This window comes from Danio rerio, chromosome 19 (genome assembly GCF_052040795.2).
Source record: "Danio rerio strain M-AB ecotype USA chromosome 19, GRCz13ab, whole genome shotgun sequence".
NCBI lineage: Eukaryota > Metazoa > Chordata > Actinopteri > Cypriniformes > Danionidae > Danio > Danio rerio.
Genome location: NC_141039.2, coordinates 44,682,050 through 44,708,824, shown reverse-complemented (window position 1 = coordinate 44,708,824; position 26,775 = coordinate 44,682,050). Strand labels below are relative to the sequence as shown.

Here is a 26,775-nt window from a genome sequence, read left to right as displayed (position 1 = left end):
GGTCCCATATATTGGTGGCCATATCTGTATCAGACAATAAATGCTTATTTTTAATGCTATCAGGCATCTGTCTGATAACTTCTAAATTATATAAAAACTGCTTTATATGCAGTTTTAAATTTGTGTGCAGTTTTTGGAGTTTTGACCTGAAATTTAGGACAACAATTGTGATTAATCACATTCAAAATAAAAGTTTGTTTTGACATAATTTAATTTCTTTAATGAGTGCTGCTTATGTTTTTATGTGTATAGAAATTCACACATGCATGCATATGTTTGTGAAAATGTTTAAAATTAAATTTAAATATCTATGTAACAATAGTTTTGTATAGTTTTTTTCTATGCATTTGTGTGTATTGCATATACATAATAACTAAATATACACACACACACACACAAACACACACACACACACACACACACACACACACACACACACACACACACACACACACACACACACACACACACACACACACACACACACACATATATATTGTGTCAAAACAAACTTTTATTTTGGATGTGATAAATCTTTGCCAAGCACTACTACAAATATATGCTAATTGAATGTAATAATTAGGCCTCTGTTGGTTATTGTAGCCTTTATTTTTTTAAATAATGTACAATTAACAACATGCATAGTCTTGTTATAAGTTACAGTATTAATAAAGATATATCTTTTTATCCTAAATATAGTGTATAATATAATATATCCCTAAATATATTTTGTATGATTTAATTAATATAATGACAGATGCTCAATTGCTGGTTAATAAAAAAAGACTAAAAAGTTAAGTTTTTCTTTATTCTGTAAAAAAAATTATATTGAAGAATAATTGAGACGTGTACCAAAGCATCATTTTAGTTTACCATTCCACCTCTGCTATGAATGTGGAGCTGCACTGGATCAGTAAAGCTCAGAGAGTTTCAGGCTTCGTGCCCAGTGTGTGCAGGCACATCACACATGGATACCTCTGCTTACTGCCAGTATGAATCCGGAAGAAACCCCTCTTTTTAGATATGAGCTGACTGAAGAGACACACAAGGCAGAGGGAGGGATTTGTGAAGGGTCGTGAGGGTTAGTTGGAGGTGCCAGGACACGTGTGTTACACTTGTTTTTAGAGTGCAAGCTTAAAATTTAAAGTTCCTTACAGTGAAATTAAGCTCATTTAAGAAACCGAATGTGAATTAAAGAGGCTGTATGTCATATTTCTTTGTGTATTATTCACTTTTACATTACCAATGTGCAATTGTCTTAATAAAACCTTAAGCCCTTAGACCCCTTGGTGGCAAGATTGTTTCCAACTATTCAGTCATAATAAAAAAATGAAGAATAACATCGCTGTGAGTACATGTGGTGGTCACTGAATCAGTCTATTGTACGTTTAGTGTGTCATTGACTTAACAGCCTAATGAGAAAAGAGTTTCTAAATTCTACATGCAGCCCCTTTAAAGCAGAACTACAGCTTAAAACTATTATTTGATCCAAAATTTCAAATTTAAATCTAATTTGTCTGATTTTCCACTGTGGAACACAAAAGAAGATGTTTTGAAGAATGTTTAAGCTGCTCTGCAACATACAATGGAAGTCAATGAGGACTGGCAGTGGATTTAAAATTAGCAAAAATATCAAAATAAAAAAATCCCCTCACTGTCTTCAAATTATATGATGACTTATCTTAAAAAAAATAAAATTTAAATCTCACAAGAAGTTAAATACTGTAAGATAAATACTGTATATTGTTAATTAGCCAATCAGAAACTTCCAAAACCTTGACACCATTATCTGAGCTTTTTCAGAGGCAGAATAATCTTATTGTATGTAAACTTGACTTTCAAGAAAAGTTATAATAATTTCTCAAAAAATATCTCTCTCATTATTCTGCTATTAAGCAGAACAGAAACACATATGATAATCCTAACTTACCTAAAAGAGAAAAAGTTTAGTCACATTAACATCTGACTTTTTTAAATGTTTATGTGCCTTTTTATACAGTGTATGTAAATTCTGGATTCATCTGTACATGTTGCAGTATAAAGATTCTGTTTGGCTGTCAATGCTTTTATCATTCCTCCGCTAAAAAAATCTAATGAAAGGCTCTAATTCACATCTATTATTAATAAAGCTATTCATCTCTACTTTTGTGTTCCTTTTTGAGTGACTTTCTACTTCTTACAGGCAATAATGTGCACTTAAAAACAAAGTGTAAATTAGTATTACTTGGAGAAATAAGTGTATCTGGAAAAAGGGTCAGTGAGCGCATAAACACTCGCACACATACACACACACACACACACAGCTTCCAGGATCAGCACTTGCAGCCTTTCAGCTCTTTTTTTTTTGGTGCTAAAAAGAAAAAACTGGCCCAGGATCAGTTGAACAGGATACAACAAGTGCAGCTTAAAGGATGAAAGTTAATTTAGGAAAAAAGTAGAGTGAAATGCAAGCAGGAATAGGGTGACATGCGAACACTGGCATGTGAGGAGATCACTAAAGGAAAATCGATTGGATTTCAATGCATCTGAATGCAGCCGAACCGTCAGCACATCTTAAACCTGATTCATTTCATCATCATCATCATCACTCTAAATCAAGAAGCACCTCAAACTGGAAACACACAGCACGGCCCATAGACACTTGCCATTGGTCTCAAAAACCACTGACCACAAACCTGCACTGAGCGTCAGTCCTCCTGCAAACGTGAATGGATGGAGGGATGTGGAGAGAGGAGGAGGAGAGGAGGAGAATGGACAAGTTGAATGAAGGGGGATGAAGGTGAAGTTTGGAACACACTGAGAGGTCAACGGGTAAAGAGATAATGCTTGCACACAAATGTGTACAGACATTAACACAAACACACACATATACACATATACTGTACACACACTAAAGCCACTGCACCAAAGAAAAGCATCAGATATGAGATCATCTATGAGGATTTTAGGTTTGTAAGTCTTAAAAGCAGGCACTATTAAAGTAACGTTTTGCATGGCAATAGCTGGTGAATGTAACATGAATATTTAGACAATGCAATAATATATTTTTGCAAGGTATAAAACTGTGTGTGCATTATGTCAGAACAATTGGTTTTATATAATCATATATACAGTTAAAGACAAAATTATGAGCCCTCCTTTACAATTTTAATCTTTTTCAAAGATGAAAAGGTGTTGTTTAAAAGAGACTATTCAGTTTTAAGAGGTTAATAATATAATATAATATAATATAATATAATATAATATAATATAATATAATATAATATAATATAATATAATAAAATATAATATAATATAATATAATATAACATGACCAAACTTAAACTAACCGAACATAACATGACCTAACCTAACATAACATAATCTAAACCTAGCATAACACAACACAACACAACACAACACAACACAACACAACACAACACAACATAACGTCACGTAACATAACGAAACGTACAGTAACATAATCTAAATGTAGCATAACAAAACACAGCATAGCATAACTTAACATACCATGACCAAACTTAAACTAACCGAACAGAACAAATTCGAACATAACATAACCTAACACAACACAACACAACACAACACAACACAACACAACACAACATAACATAGCATAACATAACTTAACATAACATAATCTAAACCTAACATTACCTAACCTAACATAAAAAAATCAACACAACACAACTTAACAAACATAACATAACCTAACATAACATAATTTAAACCTAACATAACATAACCTTACCAAACCTAACATAACATAACCTAACACAACACAACACAACACAACACAACATAACATAACATATAACATAACATACATAACATAACATAATCTAAACCTAACATTACCTAACATAACCAAACTCAACACAACACAACTTAACCAAACATAACATAACATAACCTAACCTAACGTAACCTAACACAACACAACACAACACAACACAACACAACACAACACAACACAACACAACACAACACAACTTAACCAAACAACATAACCTAACCTAACATAATTTAAGCCTAACCTAACCTAACCTAACCTAACATAACATATAATATAACATAACCTAATCCTTGTTCTGTTACTGCAAACATCACTTGGGCAAAATTGATAAAACAATGAAAATTTTACCGGAGGGCTAAATATTTAGCAACTGTATATAACAGTATATATGAAAAACTATACATTTTATACAGGTGTAATTCATAATTATATTATTTTTAGGCATCAATAATACAGGTATAATAAAATCCTTTTTAATAATTTCCAATAAACAATTCAAAACAGTCTATTTTAGCCTCAAAATTCTAAATGGTCCACCATAAATAAAAGATCATTTCTCATATCTGACTCATCTTTCAGTGCTCCAGTATAGATGTGCAGTATTAGTATCATCACAAAAACACAAGACAAGCAAAAACACAGAAAGGCGGAAAACACAAACAGTCAAACTCCTGCAGCTGACTTAGCGGCAGCTCACTGGAATGTCAGGTATGTGTGTGGCTCCTCTAAACAGTTCAGATAATGCTGGATAACTGTAACTCTAACTATACTGTAACTAATATATGTTTCAGTGGCGTACCTGTCCCCCAGGTAGGGGGAGCTGTACGGCCGGAGCCCCGACAGCAAGGTGTGGTAGGAGTTGTGCAGAACCTTCTTGGTACTACGCTGCCGTTGGAGGTGACTGAACAGTAATGTCAGTTCTCTGACCCACAAGCAAGACATAAAAATAACAAAACATGATAAAGGAACAAAACAAAAAAGGAACAAAACAAATCAAAAACTAGGGGTGTAACTGCACACAGATTTTGCTTTAGTGTTTATGAGTGTTTAATCACTGCATGTGCAAAACCTCATCTGAAACTTGTAGTTTTATATACAGTGCTCAGCATGTATGAGTACACCCCTCACAAATCTCTTATTTACATTCATACTTTCTATAGGAAGCTTTAAAATATTATATTTGTGCATAGATTATAGAGTACTGAAGCCAAATCTGGAGCAAAATAACTTACAATAACAGACCAAAAATGAGTAGCCCAAATGTACAATTGAAGTCAGAATTATTAGCCCCCGTGTTTATTTTTGTCCCCAATTTCTGTTTAACGGAGAGAACATTTTTTTCAACACATTTCTGAATATAATAGTTTTAATAATTCATTTCTAATAACTGATTAATTTATCTTTGCCATGATGACAGTAAATAATATTTTACTAGATATTTTTCAAGACACTTCTATACAGCTTAAAATTATATTTAAAGGTTTAACTGGGTTAATTAGGTAAATTAGGCAGTTTAGGGTAATTAGGCAAGTCATTGTATAATGACGGTTTGTTCTGTAGACAATCAAAATAAATGTAGCTTAAAGGGGATAATAATTTTGTCCTTAAAATGGTGCTTAAAAATTACAAACTGTTCTTATTCTAGTCGAAATAAAACAATTAAGACTTTCTCCAGAAGAAAAAATATTATCAGACATACTGTGAAAATGTCCTTGCTCTGTTAAACATCATTTGGGAAATATTTTAAAAAAGAAAAAAAATTCAAAGGGGGGCTAATAATTCTGTCTCCAACTGTATATGTTAGGGAAACATATTAAATTAAAAATTGAAAACAGGAAAAATCAAGGAAACAAAAAATTTACTCACTTTTTCCCTAATGTTCGCATAATTTTAAATGTATAATTTTTCTATTTCTAGATGTTCGATGACTGAAATATTATTTTAATAAATATAGATGTATAAAAAATCAGTTTTGTTCAAATGCAGCAAAACATATGACCTATATTTACTGAGAAATGGATAAAAATATTCCTTTTCAAAATGAGTTGTACTCAGTTATGCTCAGCACTGTATATTCATTTCAATAAACTGAAGCCCAAGACTGATTTTGTTTTTCTACTGCCAGTTTCAATTTACTAGAATTTCTATGTTAAGCTGCTTTGACACAATATACATTGTAAAGGCGCTAATGAAATACATGCATTTCTGTTCATTTTTACAGGAAATGCAAACAATAAATGCAGTTAAAATGGCAGTGAGTGCATAATTACTTTACATAAGTATCTTTACTAGTAGTTATAGCACCAAACATCAATGAATCTTAAATATCATATTATCACCCAGGGTTTCAATTGTGGAAATATGTCAGTAAAAACACCTTACTTCATGTACAACTACAATTATCTCATTAAAGTCATTTAGTGTATTAAATTATTACATCTGTAATACTGAACAAAATTATGATAGTCACTGAGTAAACTGTTGAATTCCATCAACCCAATGGAGCAGAAATTTTATCATGTTTTTTTTTTTATTTTAAAAGTTTTGTTTATTGCACTTTTAAATTTGAGGGTTAGATGTTACATCTAAGTTAACTAATAATGTTTGGTACTTTTTTGTTAGACATTTGTGATATTTTGATATTCTTTTTGTGTGCCGTTACACCCCTTCAAGAACTTAAAAACAAAATGATAAAATGATAATCAAGACACTTTAAAAAGACAGGGATAATTCAGTTATTACATAAGAATAACTTTACAGTTATTTGTGTCCTGAATCACACACTTCCCTGTCATTTTAAATGAACAATAATTAGTCAAATGAATTCACCCAAAAAAAGAATGCATGTGGGATGAAAATACTGAGGTGAAAATAGAAATGTTAAATATTATCAAGAATTAAAAACATGACATAAAAAGACTATTCGGAAATACTAAGAAAGTTGATTGATTGAATATTAAATAATGATTGAAAAAATGATTAAATATCATACCTAATGAAATGCCAAAAAGGTGTTTTTAGTTTGTCAGATTTCAGATTATCTACACATGATCTTCATACTATTTAGAGCTTATTGAAGGACTTTTTATTAGTGTTATATCTACAAATATGTAGAAATACCTAAATAATTCATTCATTCTATTTCCTTTGGCTTAGACTGTTTATTTATCAGGCGTCAACACAGCGGAATGAACCGCCAACTTATTCAGCATATGTTTTACACAGCGAATGCCCTTCCAGCTGCAACCCAGTACAGGGAAACATCCATACACACTCATTCACATACTATGGCCAATTTAGTTTTTTCAATTCACCTATAGTGCATGTGTTTGGACTGTGGGGGAAACTGGAGCACCCGGAGGAAACCCATGCCAACATGGGGAAAACATGCAAACTCCACACAGAAATGCCTACTGGCTCAGTCGGGACTTGAAGCAGCAACCTTCTTGCAGTGAGGCAACAGTGCTAACCACTGAGCCACCGTAACTAAATTAAATTTTTTGCAAATAATTGTCCAAATTTCAAACTGTTCCAGACATGTTACCAAAGGATTTACATTTTATTAATGAAATTATTTTATTCAAATAAATGTGTATTAACTAAAAAAATATACACACAGTTTCACAATAATCAGGGGCTAGAAAAATAAAGCCTCCAATTTCTATTCCTTCTCATTTTCATCCCACAATAACAGAAATCTTAGGCAACTCATAAAAAATCACTTCATGCAAAAATGAATGTTGCAGATGAATAAAGCATTTAACTACACAAATAACTATGAATTAAATCATGATTTCTGGGTCAAAGCACCTCTCTCTAATTAAGGCCAAGAGATTCATAATGTGGACACACTTTACAATAAGATTTCATTAGTTTTGCTAGTTAATGTATTTACTAACATGAACTAAGAATGAACGACATGGAATTTTTTAATCATAGTTCAACATGTACTAATGGGTTATTAACATCCTAATTCCTGCTTGTTAACATCAGTGGATGCACCGTGAGTTAACACGGACAGTGAACAAGTGTATTTTCCAACCCAGGCTCATTCTTGATATGTACCCCTATATACATTTCTGGATAGCGCCAAATTCAACCCAGTAGACATTTTTTTTACAGTTTTTGTTTTCGCGAATTCACCAGAGGCTGCTGTGTATGCTTTATGAGATCTCAAATTTTTCTCATGAGTGTGAGCCCAATGCCAATTCTACCCATTTGCCCTTCCCCTTCCACGATGCGCATTCACGTGAAGGGGTAGGGGTGTCCCAATTTTCTTTAGCTTGAAGGCGTAGGGCTAAGGGGAAGTGGTAGATAGCCATCCAAGCAAAGATTTTTCAGGACCACACTCAAAACCAAGGGATAAGAAAATTTCCCAGAATACACCAGCCACAACAGCAGAATAGTTGCACGCAGAGGTAAGGAGGTGCACAAATTAATAATTTTTGTCATTATTACAAACAAGCACATGTTTTAATATATTTTTAACCACGTTCTTGTTTTACCATCATGCTTTTAAATAAATTTGCGATCTATAATCCATAATAATAACTCCTGTACAGCAGTCATACAACATTCTAACACTCTAAGATACTTGAATCCCCTGTCAGAGAAGTCTAATGGCTGGAAATGGGCTTCTTACAGTGTCTGCTATAATGTTAATGTTGGGAAGTGGAAGGGGGTACAAATATAGAATTGGGATTGGGCCTTATTCACACCTGCTCTTCTCACATAAATCCACCAGAGGCCGCTGTCAACTGACTGTTTGACTGACTGAATGACCCAAGACCGGTTACTTATGGACGCTAAGCAGGGCTAAGCCTGGTCAGTACCTGGATGGTAGACCACATGGGAAAGCTAGGTTGCTGTTGGAAGTGGTGTTAGACAGGCCAGCAGGGGGCGCTCAACCTGTGGTCTGTGTGAGTCCTAATGCCCAAGTAAAAGTGAAGGGGACACTACACTGTCAGTGGGCACCGTCTTTCAGATAAGACGTTAAACCGAGGTCCTGACTCTCTGTGGTCATTAAAAATCCCATGGCACTTCTCGTAAAGAGTAGGGGTGTAACCCGGGTGTCCTGGACAAATTCCCTCAATCGGCCCTTACAATCATGGCCTCTCAATCATCCCCATCCAACGGCTCTATCACTGTCTCTCCACTTTCCCAATAGCAGGTGTGTGGTGAGTGCACTGGCGCCGTTGTCCTGTGGCTGCCATCGCATCATCCAAGTGGATGCTGCACACTGGTGGTGGTGTGAAAAGACCCCCCCCCCTCTCATTATTGCAAAGCTCAGAACATATAAAGCGAGCCACTGAATAAACTGGTCACAGCGGAACAGCCTCCATACGGAGATAAGCTGTTAGATGGTAAGCGTGGAAAGGAATGGCGTCATAGCACCCGATAGTATTGTTTTTAAAGATAAAACACAGCCATACATACCTGTGGCTACATAATTAGCAATCTCCAGAAATGTATATAGAGCTACGTTTTCACAATGAGCCTATGTTGGTATTTTCATGAACAAATACTGTAATAAATGTATTGTTTCTTGTTTGTTCATGTTAGTAAATTCATGAACTAATGCAACCTTATTGTAAAGTGTTATACCCATATTATGAATGAAGTTTTACTGACTAATGCTGAAGTGTTTGAGGATAATGTGAAGCCCTTCTTTACGAAATCATGACCTGAAAACCTGTCGGTGGTATCAGTTACACACAAGGCCTTGATTTGAAGTTACTTGCAGGGCACAGAAGCTCGGTTACAGGTCATACTTACCTGAAGGACGGCAGCATACTGTCATAGAAATACCAGGTGGCTGTGAGATACGAGTGCTGAGCATCTGTTGAGTAGAGACGCCATGCAGCCTGGGAAAAAAACAACACCACACAGCAACACATATGATGACACACACACACATAAACGTACATGTACACAACACTAAAGCTGGGCAACCATATAGATTTTTTTTAAAAGGTTGATTACATATTGATTCTTTTTCTATATTCTGTATCCTAAGGGGTTTATAAAGCAGTATTAGTTTTAATTCATTCACATTAAAAGCTAGAGAATCAAATAAAATTAACCACTGGTGAATCAAATCAAGCGCTAGTAAATCAAATCAATGACTGGTGAATCAAATCAAGCACTAGAAAATCAAATCAAATTAAGAGCTAGTGAATCAAATCAAATCAAGCGCTACTGAATTAAACCAAGAGCTAGTTAATCAAATCGAGAGCTAGTGAATCATATTAAATTGACAGCTAGTGAACCAAATCAAATAAAATCAAGCACTAGCGAATTAAATCAAATAAAGAATCAAATCAATTCAAGCCCTAGTGAATCAAATAAATTTGAGAATCAACACAAATCTAGAACTAGTGAATCCAATCAAATCAAGAGCTAGTGAATCTAATTAGGCACTAGTGAATCAAATTATGAACTAGCAAATAAAATAAAATCAAGAGCTAGTGAATCAAATCAAATCAAGAATTAGATGAAATTGAGAGCTACAGAATCAAATCAAATCAAGAGCTAGTAAATTAAATCAACCATTCGCAAATCAAATCGAGAATCAAATCAAATCGAGAGCTGGGGAATCAAATCAAGAGCTAGGGAATCAAATCAAATCAAGCCCTAGCATATCAAACCAAATCAAGAATTAAATCAAATCGAGAGCTAGTGAAACAAATCAAGCACTAGTAAATCAAATCAAATCAGGAGCTATCAAATCAAGAGCTACCAAATCAAATTAAGAGCTCATGAATCAAATCAAATTAAGAATCAAATCAAGCACTAGCGAATCAAATCAAATCGAGAATCAAATCAAGAGCTAGTAAATCAAATAAAAAAAAATTAATCAAATTGAAACCTATTGAATCAAACAAAATCAAGCAATTATGAATCAAATCAAATCAAACATTTGAGAATCAAATCAAATTAAACATTCGAGAATCAAATCAAATCAAATCGAGAATTAAATCAAATCGAGGGCTAGTGAATCAAATCTAGAACTATCGAATCAAATCAAGTCAAGAGTTAGTGAATCAGAATCGTGACATTTGAAGATCGACAGACAGGTCTACGTAACACACACAGAAATTATGTTTGTGTTGTTGGGGCAGGTGTGTGTGTGTGTGTGTGTGTGTGTGTGTGTGTGTGTGTGTGTGTGTGTGTGTGTGTGTGTGTGTGTGTGTGTGTGTGTGTGTGTGTGTGTGTGTGTGTGTGTGTGTGTGTTTGTGTGTGTGTGTGTGCGTGCGTGCGTGCATGCGTGCGTGCGTGCGTGCGTGTGTGTGTGTGTGTGTGTGTGTGTGTGCGTTCACCTGAATGAGGTTTGCAGCAGGAGTTCTCCTCTTCTCGAAGTGTTTCTGTCGATGCTGCTCCTGCACTTTCAGAGCAAAGCCTGACCCCAGGATGCCCTTACAGGAGGACAGAGGCCCATTAGCTGGTTTGGGATCAGTGGAAACGGAAATGTCAACAGTCCTTGAAATCGACAGCAGTACTTACAGCGGGCAGGGCAAAGAAAGAAACTCCCAGAAGGGCAAAACAAGCTGCTAAAAGACGACCTTGCCAGGTGTGTGGAGTCTTGTCACCGTAGCCGATCGTAGTCAGGGTTATCTGGGAGAAAACCAAATTCAGCAGATCACAAAACACGCTTATATTTACAGCACAGCTCAGGAAAGTGTTCATTAAAATCTGCACTTTTTGACTAAAAGGTTTACAGATTAAAACTAAAATGAATAAATAAATTAACTAAAGTAACACTAAAATAAATTAAGAATAGTAGCTTTGGCATTACAGCAGGTAGGAAAAACTTGGTTAAAGTCTTGGTCCACTATTTGACTAAAAGGTTTAACCTGTTAACTGTCATGCCCGTTTTTAAGATCTTTGCAAAAAAAATAAATAAATAAAACTATGCAAGAAGAATATTTTTAGTAAAAAAATTTAATATATTGTATTAAAAACAGCAATATATATATATATATATATATATATATATATATATATATATATATATATATATATATATATATATATATATATATATATATTGTTTTTTTTTTTGTATTTTTTAATATATTTTTATATATATATTTTATATATACAGTTATTTGGTTCATTATTATTATTACTGTATATACACACACACACACATTTTAAATATGGTCCACCCATTTTTTGATTTGCCAAACCAACAACGACCACTAGGCCACCAGGCACTAACTATAGTTTAAATGATTTTAAGTGTTTATTGGATTTTCATAACAAAGGTCACAAGTCCTTGTATACTTAAGATTTATTTATTTTTATTTATTTTTTGCTATCTTCTCGTCACAAATTAATTAATGATCACTTAATAATATATGCTGCAAAATAAAACAATGCTGTGAAAATTACACACTTATACAGACAAACTATGTATTGTTGAAAAGCTTAGGTTCAGTATATGATATAACAGTTTTAAATATGCAATGGCCATTGGTGGGGCAGTGACAGTCAAAGATAAAGAAGAAACCTTACGTAAATAAAATAATTTTCAACCAAATCAAGTAAACAAAACTGAAATAAAATAAAAAGCAATAGGGAAAAGCTGAAACTACATTAAAAGTTCATGACTCCAAAATAAAAGAAAAATTTACAAATTAAATACGAGATTTTGTATTTACAGCAAAGTTAAGAAAAACTTGTTTAAAAATGTGCTCTTTTTGACTAGAAGGTGTACAGAATAAAACTCTTAAATAAAATTATATTCATCAACTAAAATAAAAGATATCCCAACTTTGATAGAAAATATTGTTTAAAATTATACCAGTTACTGAATAAACATTTACAGCCCTAAAATTAAAAGAAAAACATTTAATATTAACATTTAATAATATATTTTAAGTTGAAAAGTTAAGTGTTTACATAAAAAAATATTAACAATTAAAACAGAGTCTGCAGAAAACATAAAAACCCAAATCTGATTAAAATAATCAAAAATTGTTACATTAAAAAATAAACATTAAACTAATAAACTAAACTGAACATTTTCTACTGAAATAAAAACTAAATGTTTTCCACAATACAATTTTAATAAATGTGCACAAATTAAATTTGGTGCTTATACAACTTTAAATGCCCTTTACATTTTAAGATGATCCTTTACAAACAGAATATTTAGAGACCTTTAGTATCGAAAAGATAAAAATACTTTAAATAAATGAGACCTTATCATAAAGTGTTATTAAATGTTAAAAGAGATAAAAATACAACAAAAATGCCTGATTCTGTATATCAAACATCATTGTAAACTAAGTTTAATTCAAACTTAATTGTATAGCGTTATTACACTGCAGTCAAAATCAGAAAGTTAAGTCTACACACAGACATGAAGTTTCTGAAACAGACCTGACTGTTTTTAACTCAAGACATTATTCAGCACCCATTCAAATGGAGGCAGAATTATAATCGCAGCAGAAATCAAACTAAATCGCTGCACCATCAGTTCCTACAAAGCTATTCTGAGCAGAGAACGAAGAGAAAGCACAATCTGTCAACCGAGAGACTGCTGTAATTAGTGAAGCGGCACGCAATGCTCACCGTCCCCCACCAGAGGGAGTCTGCATAGGTGGAAAACTCCTGGTTATCCTCCTTCTCTGCCAGATACACCAGGAAAGAGGCAAATATCAGCACCAGGAAGCCGATGTACCAGGCCGTGATCAGCTCCTGAAACCAACCATTCACACAAAACAACAACTGTAAGCAATGGAAGGCTATGGGAATACTTATATTAAACCTGTTTTAGGGGACTCCATCTTGACACATTCAAACATCATATGACCTGCTCTGTCTGGATACATACGAAAACAAAACTTAACATTTGTATCATGCAAAATGTTTGATATGTTTTCAGAAAGCATGGTTTAGATCAGCAGTCGATTGATTGAAGTGTCCTCTGATGGATGTGTGTGCGTGTGTGTTGTCACCTTGCTGTGAGCGTAAACCACAGAGCCCAGCAGCTTCCAGGTTCCTCCGCGGCGGTCCATACGCACCATGCGCAGGATCTGCAGAAAGCGCATGCTGCGCAGAGCAGATGTGGCGAAGATGTTTCCCTGTGTGCCCGCTGCTATCACTGCCAGCGACGCCACAAACACTATGAAGTCTGCAAGAGCCAGAGATGACAGGAGCGAAAAAGAAAATGTAATACATGAAAGAGATGTAATGAGTCTTTTAATTGTGTTTGTGTTATATTGTATAGGGCAAAGGAGAATTACATAATAAAGTGGCTCAACAAGTGGTTGCTAGGGTATTCTGGGTGGTTACTAGGGTGTTTGTATGTCACTGCAAGATAGATAGATGCTAGGAGGTTGTTATGTGGCTGTTATGGTGTTCAGGGTGGTTGTTGGTGTGTTGATTGGTGATTCCTAAGGTAATCTGAGTTGTTGTAAGGTAGATGCATGTAGATAGATAGATAGATAGATAGATAGATAGATAGATAGATAGATAGATAGATAGATAGATAGATAGATAGATAGATAGATAGATAGATAGATAGATAGATAGATAGATAGATAGATAGATAGATAGATAGATAGATAGATAGATAGATAGATAGATAGATAGATAGATAGATAGATGGATGGACAGACAGGAAGATAGATAGATAGACAGAGAGACACAGACAAAGATAGATAGATAGATAGATAGATAGATAGATAGATAGATAGATAGATAGATAGATAGATAGATAGATAGATAGATAGATAGATAGATAGATAGATAGATAGATAGATAGATAGATAGATATAACAATGGATGGATAGATAGATAGATAGATTCAAGTAGACAGATGCTTTGTGGCTGTTACAGTGTTCAGGGTGGTTGCTGCGGTGTTGATAGGTGCTTGCTAAGCTAACATAAACACAGAATGGTCTTTTGAGAGACAGATTTTAACTCTTCTCGCCTCCTTCAGATTGAATGTGTATGATAAATTGATTTCAGACCCCAGAACTTTACCTATGACACAGAAAGGCTTTCTGGCAAAGCGTAGTCGACCCTGCCATCCCCTGTACCGACAGCAGCATCCGGCAGCCCAGATCCTCACAAAATATTCCAGCCCAAAAACCACGATCATCACAAACTCCTGCAGAGAAGAATCATCAGATTAATCAGTATTAAGAATGAACAGTAGATTGAATACAGAAGTAAAGAGAACAATAAACAATACAAAATGATGACAGTGATGTTCTGCCAGTAATTTATAAAAAATACACTACCTAACAATATAGGCTAAAGTACTAGACTGGTCAATTCAACTGTAGTTTGCTGTAAACAAATGGAAGATTATTTTCATGTCATTTATTCTTAGGACTAAATTTATTCTTGCACTAAAGAGGGGTTTGTTAACAAATGAATCACTAAAAGAGTAATATGGGAGTCGCTGGGATAATTAGGCAAAAAAATAAATGCATATAAGACAATCAAAGTGTTTTTTGACCTTGCATGCACATCAGCCTGTTGTTAGAGACCCCCAAAACCAAAATATGACCCTTTTTAATGTATAATAGGGGCTCTTTAAATTGAACAGATTTTTCAGGGTCAACTTAATTTTGTTAATCCGTTCAGGGTGGTGGCTGGGGGTTGCTAGGTGATCTGAGTTATTGCTAGGAAGTTGTTAGCTGTGATGGCAAAACTTCTGGGAACTATACAGTTTCCTGAATAAATTTAGCAATTTGCATGACCTTTTTTACTAAGGTTAGACAATTAATTTTTAGTGGAAAAATCACTCATTAGCCCCTTTCACACATACAGACCTTTCCAAAATATTACTAGCAATTTTCCGGAAAAGTCTGTAAGTGTGAACAGGCCCTTTTTGAAAATACCGGTAAATTTGTTCTGGCAATTTTCAGGAAAGAGAAGTTATAACATTACCGGTAATTTGCCGGAATGCTGTGCTGTGTGAATACAGAAGGAAGATTGCCGGAAATAGCGCATTCACATCTAGAACGCGCTGAAATGCGACGTCTACTCCAGCCAATCAGAACACTCAGACGTATTCACATTCGCGTTGTTTATGAAAATAAAAGTCTTTAAATAATTTTCCCAGACATATTTAGCTGCTAGATGTTAGTCCAATAACATTTCTATGTTTCTTATTAATGCCAACTGATAAAAAATTACCTATAAAATGCTTATGATTAACCACTGTATGTTAACCTTCAAGCTCTGCTTCAGTTGCTTGATGCGTGTGCACGTGAAGCAGCTGATGAGCACCAGCACACACACATATTATGTACCATCAACCATCAACAAAAGCCCTTCTGTGTTTACAAATACAAGTGTGGTCAGTTAGAGCTCATCTCTGGTTAATTATGTCAGAAATTACCGGTATTTTAGAGTGGATGTGTGAATGGTCTATTCTGGAAAAATTCTGTAACGTCCTTGCCTGTGTAAACAGTGCTTTCTTGAATTTACCGGTAAAATCATTCCAATAATTTTCTGGATATTTAGTGGTATCACTGTGTGAACGGAGCTATTGTTTACATAAAAAGTCACTGGTTTGAAGTTTTCAGTCTCCTTGCTTCACCTATCCTGTGATATATCCACTCGATTTATGCTAAATCACATGACTGCTTCTCCTCCTGCAGAAGATGCCACAGACGGCTTGGCTTCAGAGAGGCTAAATGCCTGTATTGATCCCAGCTCCTGCAATGGCACCCACGCTCTTGACGTGAACAAACACATTACAGACTGAGTGTGCAGTCAATACCACAACGTGCATGATAGACAACATAGTCCTTTCCTGAAGGAGACCATTAAATGGGAGAAAAAGTGGGAGAGAAAGTCTGCGCGAGAGGGAAAAGCACTTCATACTGAATGAGTGATTATAGAATCGCAGCTGAGATTATTGGATGGAGTCGGCTACTTCTTGCATACTCGACAACACCTGAATCCTGCCGTGTGCTTACACTGCCATTTCCCAGAGCAAAGATCCCAGCGGAACACAAAATGCACACTTAACGCAGCCACAGGGAGACATGAGACAGTACAAGAATGCTTACAGTGTGCCAATCAGATGAGGAATGAGCACGAGCCTGAGACATTGCTAAAACTAATGAAAATAGGGCCTGTCATTTTCAGAATGTGCTTGATTGCAGTTATACAATGAGCAAATGCTCCTCTCGTGTGTTTTGAATTTTTATATACGCACAACACTGGCAACAGCTTATTATACCGATGATAAAGTTTGCAATCCTTCAAGATGGATAACATGCAGAAATGCACTCACCGGCCACTTGATTGGGTACACCTGTCCAACTGCTCTTTAATGCAAATTTTTAATCAGCCAATCACATGGCAGCATCTCAATGCATTTAGGCATGTACAGTAGACATGATCAAGACGATTTGGTGCAGTTCAAACCTGGCATCAGAATGGGGAAGAAAGGTGATTTAAGTGACTTTAAACATGGCTTGGTTGTTGGTGCCAGAAGGGCTGGTCTAAGCATTTCAGAAACTGCTGATCTACTGGGATTTGGCATTTCTAGGCTTTACAGAGAATGCTCTGAAAAAGAGAAAATATTCAGTGATTATCAGTTCTGTGGGCACGAATGCCTTGTTGATGCCAGAGGTCAGAGGAGAATGGCCAGACTGGTTCCAGCTGATAGAAAGGCAACGGTAACCCAAATTACCACTTGTTACAACTGAGGACTGCAGAAGAGCATCTCTAAACACACAACACGTCCAACCTTGAGGCGGATGGGCTACAGCAGCAGAAGACCCCACTAGGACACTCCTGTCAGCTAAGAACAGAAAACTAAGGCAACAATTCACACAGGCTCACTAAATTAGACAATAGTAGATTGAAGAAACGTTGCCTGGTCTGACGAGTCTCGATTTCTGCTGCTACATTCGGATGGTCGGGTCAGAATTCGCTGTCAGCAACGTGAAAGCATGTATCTATCCAGCCTTGTATCAACGGTTCAGGCTGGTGGTGTTGGTGTAATGGTGTGGGGGATATTTTCTTGGCACACTTTGGGCCCATTAGTACCAATTGAGCATTAAGTCAACACCACAGCCTAGCTGAGTATTGTTGCTGACCATGTCCATCCCTTTATGACCACAGTGTACCCATCTTCATCTTCTACTTCCATCAGGATAACATGCCGTGTCATAAAGCGCAAATCATTTCAGACTGGTTTCTTTATTTAAATAAAGGCTTAGTCCCTCCCATCCTTACCGCCAACCCACGCCAACATGGGGAGAACATGCAAACTCCACACAGAAATAATGTGTCTCTATTTCATAACCAGGATAATTATAACTTTACTGAGTCTAAAACGCTTCTGGTTGTTTCATTTGAACTTATGGCAGCTGAAGTTTGAAGAGTTGGAATATTTGAACAGATCAATAAAAGTCTTTGAAATTTCAGTACCGTTTTGTAAACTGTAATTCACAACAGTCTGAAATTCTGAGATGGGTTTGTTGGTTAAGGTAAAAATGTTAAGGCACGAGGACTTTATGAATATTTATGAGTGTCAAAAGTGGCTGATCTGTTCAAGGAAATTTTGACTAAAACAATATAACTAAAGAAATCTCCACTGTGCTGCTTCTCTTCTGTTAAACTGAACAGTGCACCATTGATGACGTAAGCGTGCTCTGGCTCGTGTCACGGTTGCAGGTTCGTGCGCTTTTCCGGAGTGTATGTTTGATCACGTGGGTTTGTTTTGTTTTGGTTGTGCTCACGTGATATGACGACACTCAGCTGGGCTGATTACACGCCAGCTGAGGCTCATTATTAGGCCTATGTCAGGGCGACGTTTCTATGTCTCTTTGTCAGTTCGTTACACCTGTTCATATGTGTGTTGTCTGTGCTCAGGCCCCTGAGGAGATTTACCTGGACCCTGTTTTCCTGTCTGTTCCTGCCCTGTGTTCATCGTCCTCCTAGCCTGTCACTATCATTGTTTGTTTATTTTGACATTGTCAAATAAACTTCATCACTTGCATCTGGATCCTCTTAGACTCTTATTTTTGAACGTCACAGCTCGGATGCAATGTGAGTGCGGGCCGTCAGGGGAGGGGGGAGAGGGGAGAAGCGTGCTTCAGCACTGTTCAAAGCAACTGTACATAGCGTAAGTACACCCTTAGTCTCAGAATAAGTACTTTACATAGCACTTCAATATGTTAGCTTCCTCAAGCCAACACAATAACAATCTGTAGTTACAGTCCTTATAAAACCTCCTACAGCATATGTGTTTGTGCTTGCAAAGGATTTCAGAACAATGCCAGCTGACTAATAAGATAAACCTCTTAGTAACACAATAGACAGCAAAACAGACTTGCAAACATGGCACATTTGATCCATAGTGCTGGCGAATTGAAAAAAATGTACCTAATCCACCTTTTTTTTTGCAGGCACGCCTCCAAAATCACCTCAAAAAAAGATGTACAGGCTGTGATTGGACGGTCTAACAGCCGGAGAGAATACCCTGTGTGATTAATTATTCAGATGATGTGCTATTATCAATGTATTTAGAGACGGGACGGACAGGGTGGATGTTTAGTGAAGGTACTTAGAGAGATCAGACAGTCTGTGCTCGCCAACTCTGAATTTCCTTTAAACTTGGATACAAAACCCAGAAACGGAAGTTGACCCATGTGCTCTACAGGTCAGAGAGAGTGAGTAGATTCATTTCAATGCAATTTAATATGTATGAAACAATGTACAGTATGCTGTGTCAGATTGAAAGGATTTTGGGAAAAGGGGTGTGCCTTAGTTATTAATTAACTAACAAGATAACCAGGAGAAATAATAATAATAATAATGGTGATAACAATAATAATAACAACAATAATAATAAAGAAGAACATTAATAATAATGATGATAATGATAATAACTAAATTATAATTAACAAATAAATAATAACAATAAAAATGTAAAACATAAATAATGTTATTATTTATTTGTTAATTATAATTTAGTTATTATCATTATCATCATTATTATTAATGTCCCGTCTCTAAATACATTGATTAAATGTAAAACATAAATAATAATAATTATTATTATTATAAAATAAAGTAAATAATGATGATGATGATGAAAATAATAATAATAATAAAATGATAATAATTTAAAAATAAAATAATAATAATAATAATAATAAAAATTTAAAATAAAAATAAACAACAATAATTATTATAAAAATTAAGTCAATAATAACAATGATGATAATACTTAACATAAAATTATAATAATTTTAAAAATAAAATAATAAGAAGAAAAAGAAAAATGTCAAAAATAAAATAATAGTAATAATAAGTAATAATTCTAATAAAAATTTTAATAATTTTAAAAACAAAATAGTAAAAATAACAATGTAAGAAAAGAAAATAAACAATAATGATAATAAAAAATCTAATTATATATTTATAAAAAATACATGAGTAAAATAATAATTTAACAAAATGAAATAAAATAAATAAAAATAAAAATAAATAAATAAAAATAAAGTTGTATTAATTAAAAAATAAATAATAATAATAATGATAGTTATAATAATAGTAATAATGTAAGAAAATAAAACAAATAATGATAATAATAATAATAAATTTATTACAATAATTAAAAAATAAAATAAATAATAATAATAATAACATCTGCAAACAATTTTAAATTCCTTAAGACTCTCAAAATAATTCCTTTTTTTTCGTTTTTTTGTGAGTTTACTGTATTTTTATGTCAAAATTTTTTTGTTGATAAATACTGTATTTATATGTATGCCTATTAAAACCTCATAAGTATAAAAAACTCATTAAAAAAATAAATGTTTTGAAAACGTACAGTAACATTTATGTTGTTTTAATGTTGTTTTTGACGTTGTCTAAGAAATAAATATGCACCGTTGGTAAATTTGTTTTTGAGTACTTATGAACTCAATTAAAAAATATATTGCATCAAGACATAAAGTATTTGTATCAATAAAAAAATTTACTCCTGAGTAGTTTTTTTTTTTTTCTGTGCATTTTAGTATTTAAGTATGGTAAAATGTGTTAAATAAAGCTGAGAATGCTACACTTTATTGACAGCAGAAAGCATTCTCAAGTTTTCTTTTTAATAAAGCGATTTCCAGTCTCTGGTGTTTTCCTTTTTTTCTGGTAAAAGCTGTAATTACATGTATTTCAGCAATATATAGAATATGGATATGGATAATTTTTTATATTTTAGTATATGTCTTCGGGAAAGTCTTAAAGGATGAAACAGATATATATTGTTCCTTTACATGAGGGGTTTGGGATTGTGCATGTAAATGAATCAAAATAATGATGAACAATGTTTTTCCCCGCTGTGTTATTGCTGTTAGTATGTGTCATTTTATCCCCTTACCAGGATGAAGAGCGCCTCGTTGGCAAATTTATGGTGGTCTGGAATGGTGGAGAAAACAGAAAGCACCAGACAGCTGAACACTAGGAGAAAACTGAAACACAAAACAAACACACACAAACTAACAGATCAAAACACAATACACAACGGCATCTAGATTCCATCATACAATGATTTTTCATTTAAAACACAGCTAATCTGTTAAATATACATTTATATTAAAACACAGCTAACCTCATGCTGTTTAATATTCATTTATAGCAAAGTAAAATCTCTAAATATGGCAAATGTAGCTTAGTACTACAATTTTTTTTTCAAATTACACAAAATTATTATAACTTTTTTTGCATAAACCTGCAAGCCCCTGCATTTTTGCATTTTTTTTAAATAATGACATTGTATCAAAGATATTTCATTTTGTTGTCAACATTAAATTAATTTACAATAAAATATTTTATAGCATGAAAATGCATACCAATTGCAATATTTTATTGAAAATAAATGATCATAAATATTTCAAACAATTTACCATCTTCGTTAAGACATGCTTATGCAAAAATGAAACAAAATATTTATTGTCATAAGCATGATTCATATATTTCATTAAATAAATTACATATTGAATGACTAATTTACTAATAAATGGGATTTACTTGATTTGAGGAATCATGGAAACAGATTTAACATTACAGTTAATTCATATTTTTAATTTAATATTTTAAATCAATAAATGTAAGCACATCAAATGATTCCTGAAGATGCCAAACAAGAAGATTTAGTGTACAGTAAAAACTACTGCTGCACTTAATGACACTTAAGTGAGTGTCTCTGTTAGTGACATTAAAAATATATGAGAGCATTTTATTTGCTTTACATTAACATTCATTAATTTAGCAGACGCTCTTATCCAAATCGACTCACAAATTAATATCTGCTTTAAAAAAAATCTGCTGTGGAAGTCAAAATTATTCACCCTCCAGTGATTTTCTGTTCTTATTCAAATATTTCCCAAATTATGTTTAAGAGAGCAAGGAATTTTTCACAGTATTTCCTATAATATTTTTTTCTTATTTGTTTTATTTTGGCTAGAATAAAAGCAGTTTTTAATTTTTTTAAATCATTTTAAGGTCAACATTATTAGCCCCTTAAGGATATTTTTTTTAGAATAGATTGTCAACAGAACAAACCATCATTATACAACGACTTGCCTGATAAACCAAGTCTGCCTAATTAACCTAGTTAAGCCTTTAAATGTCACTTTAACAGTCTTGAAAAATATCTAGTCAAATATTATTTACTGTCATCATGGCAAAGATAAAATAAATCAGTTATTAGAAACGAGTTATTAAAACTATCATGTTTAGAAATGTGTTAAGGAAATCTTCTCTCCAGTAAGGGTGAAGTTTTAACACAGAAGCATGAGCTCATTCATTATCATTAGTTTCTTATGAAATATAGTTTAAAATTGTTTAATTCCTGTGATTCAGAGATGAATCAAGTGATCTTTCAGAAATCATTATAAAATGCTGATCAATTATTAGTACTTGGTTATTAATCTGGCAAGACGGAATCTGAGGACATTTTTTGCTATTTCCACGCAGAATTGTGTTTAAAATCTGCGGATTTATATGGAATTATTATTATAACTAAAACCTTAATAAATTAAATAGAAAATAATATTTTTTATATAATTTTTCAATGCAAATCCAATTAGATCCATTTAATTAGGTAAAAAAGCAAGTCTTTTATATAATATTTCTACTAAAAGACAGAAAATATTATTTTACAAACTACATTGTAAATAATTCATATGAATATTTTCATATTAGTCAATAATATTACCGTAATTAATTAAAAAATGAATAAATATACATTTACACACATTTACACAAGTAAATAAACAGAATCAATGATGAGCTCAAAATCTGCAGAGATCTGCGGAATTCTGTGCACGCAGATTCCGTGTGGGCCTAGTCATTAATAAGGATTCCTATAATTGACAATGTTGGAAGTTATTTTGTCCTGCTTCGTAATCTGAAGGAAACCTCAATACATTTGACTTTTTTTTAATACTTTGATCAAATGTAAAAAAGCATTTATTTGAAATAATATATGCATATGTTTTATGAATTATGAATATCTTTACATGTAATTTTAGATTAGATTAGATTCAACTTTATTGTCATTACACAAGTACAAGTACAATGCAACGAAATGCAGTGAAACTGCAGAGACGCCGGGCCTCGCGATATGTACGTGCCGCCATCTTGCCTCGAAGCCAATAAATATATTTTAGAAAATGGTTTTATATTTTTGAGTATTCAGTGATACATAATACATTAATGTTAATGTTAACTCAAAAATATAGAGCCATTTTCTAAAATATATTTATTGGGTTTTGTTTGAACTACAGAATAAAACATAATAAAATACTTACATTAAATAATAAAATATATAAGTAAAAAATCCTGTTGCACTACGACACTTGATTTTTGTTTTAATAAAAACATGTTAAATGAGAATCTGAAATATTTTATGGCATATAAAAAAAAGTATTTAAAATTTTTTATTTTGAATATTTTTTCAAATAAATTGGTCTTAGACTTCAGATTTTCAGATTTTTTATATAGTATATGTATTAACGCTGGTATTTTTACCATAAACTGACAAATCTACTATTTGGTAGAGGCTGATATTTTATAAATTATGGGATGTGTTAACTAGCCACATTAGGAGTAAGAAAATCCAAACATTTTTTTTTCTTGTTTGGGTAGTAAAGGGTTAAACAGAAATTAGGGGAAAAATAAACAAGGGGGCTTCAGACTTCAACTGTACATAAAAAAAGAGCTTTTTAACACTTGCTGCTAAAAAAAAGGCTTTGACTCAACCTCAAGACATCAGAAAACCAAATCTATGAAATAATTAAAAACACAAACCAACAAACAAAGAACAAACATCTCAATGAAACATCTGATGGATGTTGACGACTGGTGGATGGAGAAACTCACAGCACAGACACCCAATAACAAAAGCTGGCGATCGTCTCTTTCACACAGATGCTCCTAATCACTGCTGTCACAGGAAAGCCCAGCATGCAGACTCACAACGCAGTGGATAAAAGCAGAGATTACAGCCGCAATTCCTGACATTTCTCACAGTCTCTGGGAAAAAAACAAAAACGGTTCTTTCGCAACACTTCCAGGTGCTGAAGCTCCGAGAAGAGCCCGATTCAAGCAGCTGCTGATGGGGACCAGGCCAAATCCCACAAACACCCACTAAACACCACACATCTACGTCAAGATACGGCTCAGTTTTGCAATCTAATAGCATGAGGAGTGAAGTTGTTCAGCTGTGCTCTTGGAAAGGTGTAGGCATGGGAAGGGGTAAAAAATTCTGATGGTATGATTAAAAATGTCATGGTTATTTTCATGGTATTGTGATTACTGCTCTAAAACATGTTCTTTTTAAATGTTTGGGTAAAAAACAGGAACTTTTTTCCCCATTGAACTCAATATTTTTTTTTTTAGGAAACATTTAACATATTTTGGAACAGTAAACATTCATTCATTAATTTTCCTTTGGCTTAATCTCTGATCGCCACAAAGGAATGAACCGCCAACTATTCTAGCGTATGTTATATGCAGCGGACACCCTTCCAGGCGCAATCCAGTACTTAGAAACATCCATACACTTTCACATTCACACACACACACACACACACACACACACACTACAGCCAATTTAGCTTATTCAATTCCCCTATAGCGCAAGTCTGTGGACTGTGGGGGAAACGGAGCACCCGGAGAAAACCCACGCCAACACAGGGAGAACATGCAAATTCAAGAACTAACAACCTTCTTGCTGTGAGGCGACAGTACTAATCACTGAGCCACCATGCCGCCTCAACAGTAAACATGTCAGGCTAAATAATTCAAATAAATCATTGACTTGTGCTGTTTTCATTAGTTTCAAAAAACACTGATTTATTTACACTTTGAAAAGGCAACTTGAAAACTTGGACAGGCCTTGGATCATGTTTATTAAACGTACTATTATTTGACACAAAACAAACTTTGTACATGTACAAAAGTGTTTTTGGAGTATCGTATGATTTCTGTTGAACCAATGAGGACAGATGGTATGTTTAGACTATGTTTTTGGTTGCTTTTCTGAACTTTAAATTTCTCGTGATTATTGGAATTTAATTCCAAAAACCACTGACTCAAAATTTATACATTGTGAAAACAGAAAACATACTATAATAAGTCTATAATGTAACTCGCTCAATACTACACTTTAAAAAAGGTAATGATGAAAAGTCAAGACGAATAAAGTGAAGTTTTTATTCGTTAATTAATTTTCCTGTGGCTTAGGCCCAATCCCAATTCTATCCCTTACCCCTTCCCCTTACCCCTACCCCTCGTTTTGCATGTTCACATGAAGGGGTAGGGGTGTACCAATTCTCTTTAGCTTGAAGGCGTAGGGCTAAGGGGAAGGGCTAGATACCCCTTCAAACTGAGATTTTTCAGGACTAGACTCAAAACCAAGGGGTAAGAAAATTTCCCAGAATACACCTGTCACAACAGCAGGATAGCTGGACCGAGAAGTAAGGAGATCCCAAAATTTGTATTTTTTGTCATTATTACGAATTTTTACAACAAACAAACACGTTTTAATATATTCATAACCATGTTAGTGTTTTACCTTCATGCTTTTAAAAAAAAAACAAAACGCTAAAATAACAGAGTGTGTTTTTGTGTGTGTGTGTGTGTGTGTGTGTGTGTGTGTGTGTGTGTGTGTGTGTATGTGTGTGTGTAGTCATGTGATGTGCGTTTTCAGCGGTATAGTTGGGAAGGAGGGCTTTTCATAAATGCTAGGTGAAGTGCAAGTGTGGACGTGGATCGTTTTCGTTCTAAAATGCCATAAAGACGTATTAGTGTTCACAGGGCATAAGTAGATGAGCATGAGCAGGCTTCTGCATGTGACGGGGATCGTCTATCAACTCAAACCTACTTCTTACTGCTCTCTATTACTTAAAAGGATAGTTCATCCAAAAATTTAAATTTCCTCACCATTTAATGTGATTTTAAACCTTTATGAGCTTCTTTTTTTCTGGTGAACACATAAGAACATCTTTTGAAGAATGTCTGTTGATGGCATCAATTACATTCCATAGTAGAAAAAAGTACTAAGTCAATGGGCACCCTTAACCAGCATTCTTCAAAATATAGAAAGAGACTCAAATACGTTTTGAACAAGTGTAGGGTGAATAAATGATGACAATTTTCGTTTTTGTGTGAACTATCAATTTAATTACATCACATATTACAAGTATAGAGAAACCATTCAAAGACATTTATCGCATTCATAACTTCAGCAAGAAGTGAGTACATGTTGACTCGAGATTGTTTTGCAGTTCTGAAGGCAATAGGGGGCCCGGTACTAACAAGGTGTACCTAATAAAGTGGCCGGTGAGTGTATATTGTGCCTTTCCCAGAAGGGTTTAGATTGTGCATGGAAATTTATCAAAATACAATGACATAATTGACCTATTTCTGTTAGAATGTGTCAAAAAATTGTGTTTTTGATAGTTTTTTGTAGTTTTTTTATTTTCCAA

General features: G+C 34.0%; 2 protein-coding genes across 3 annotated transcripts in view; one reads left to right on the top strand and one right to left on the bottom strand.

Moving 5' to 3' along the window:
- Positions 1-26,775, top strand: part of trioa (trio Rho guanine nucleotide exchange factor a) — a 573,337-nt gene that overhangs the window by 167,322 nt on the left and 379,240 nt on the right. The gene's annotated exons all lie outside the window — the stretch shown is intronic.
- The window catches only part of kcnq4 (potassium voltage-gated channel, KQT-like subfamily, member 4), a 115,229-nt gene that overhangs the window by 29,107 nt on the left and 59,347 nt on the right, over positions 1-26,775 (bottom strand). Inside the window, exons 2-9 of one of the 2 annotated variants that reach the window (XM_088651521.1) lie at positions 21,162-21,252; positions 14,792-14,918; positions 13,762-13,937; positions 13,376-13,501; positions 11,300-11,410; positions 11,116-11,211; positions 9,572-9,660; positions 4,596-4,718 (exon numbers count right to left, since the gene is read on the bottom strand). In XM_088651521.1, the coding sequence (XP_088507647.1) occupies positions 4,596-4,718; positions 9,572-9,660; positions 11,116-11,211; positions 11,300-11,410; positions 13,376-13,501; positions 13,762-13,937; positions 14,792-14,918; positions 21,162-21,252 (939 nt within the window). Of the gene's footprint in view, positions 1-975; positions 1,033-4,595; positions 4,719-9,558; positions 9,661-11,115; positions 11,212-11,299; positions 11,411-13,375; positions 13,502-13,761; positions 13,938-14,791; positions 14,919-21,161; positions 21,253-26,775 lie in introns of those variants that run through there. The other variant, XM_087295999.2, reaches the window with a different exon arrangement.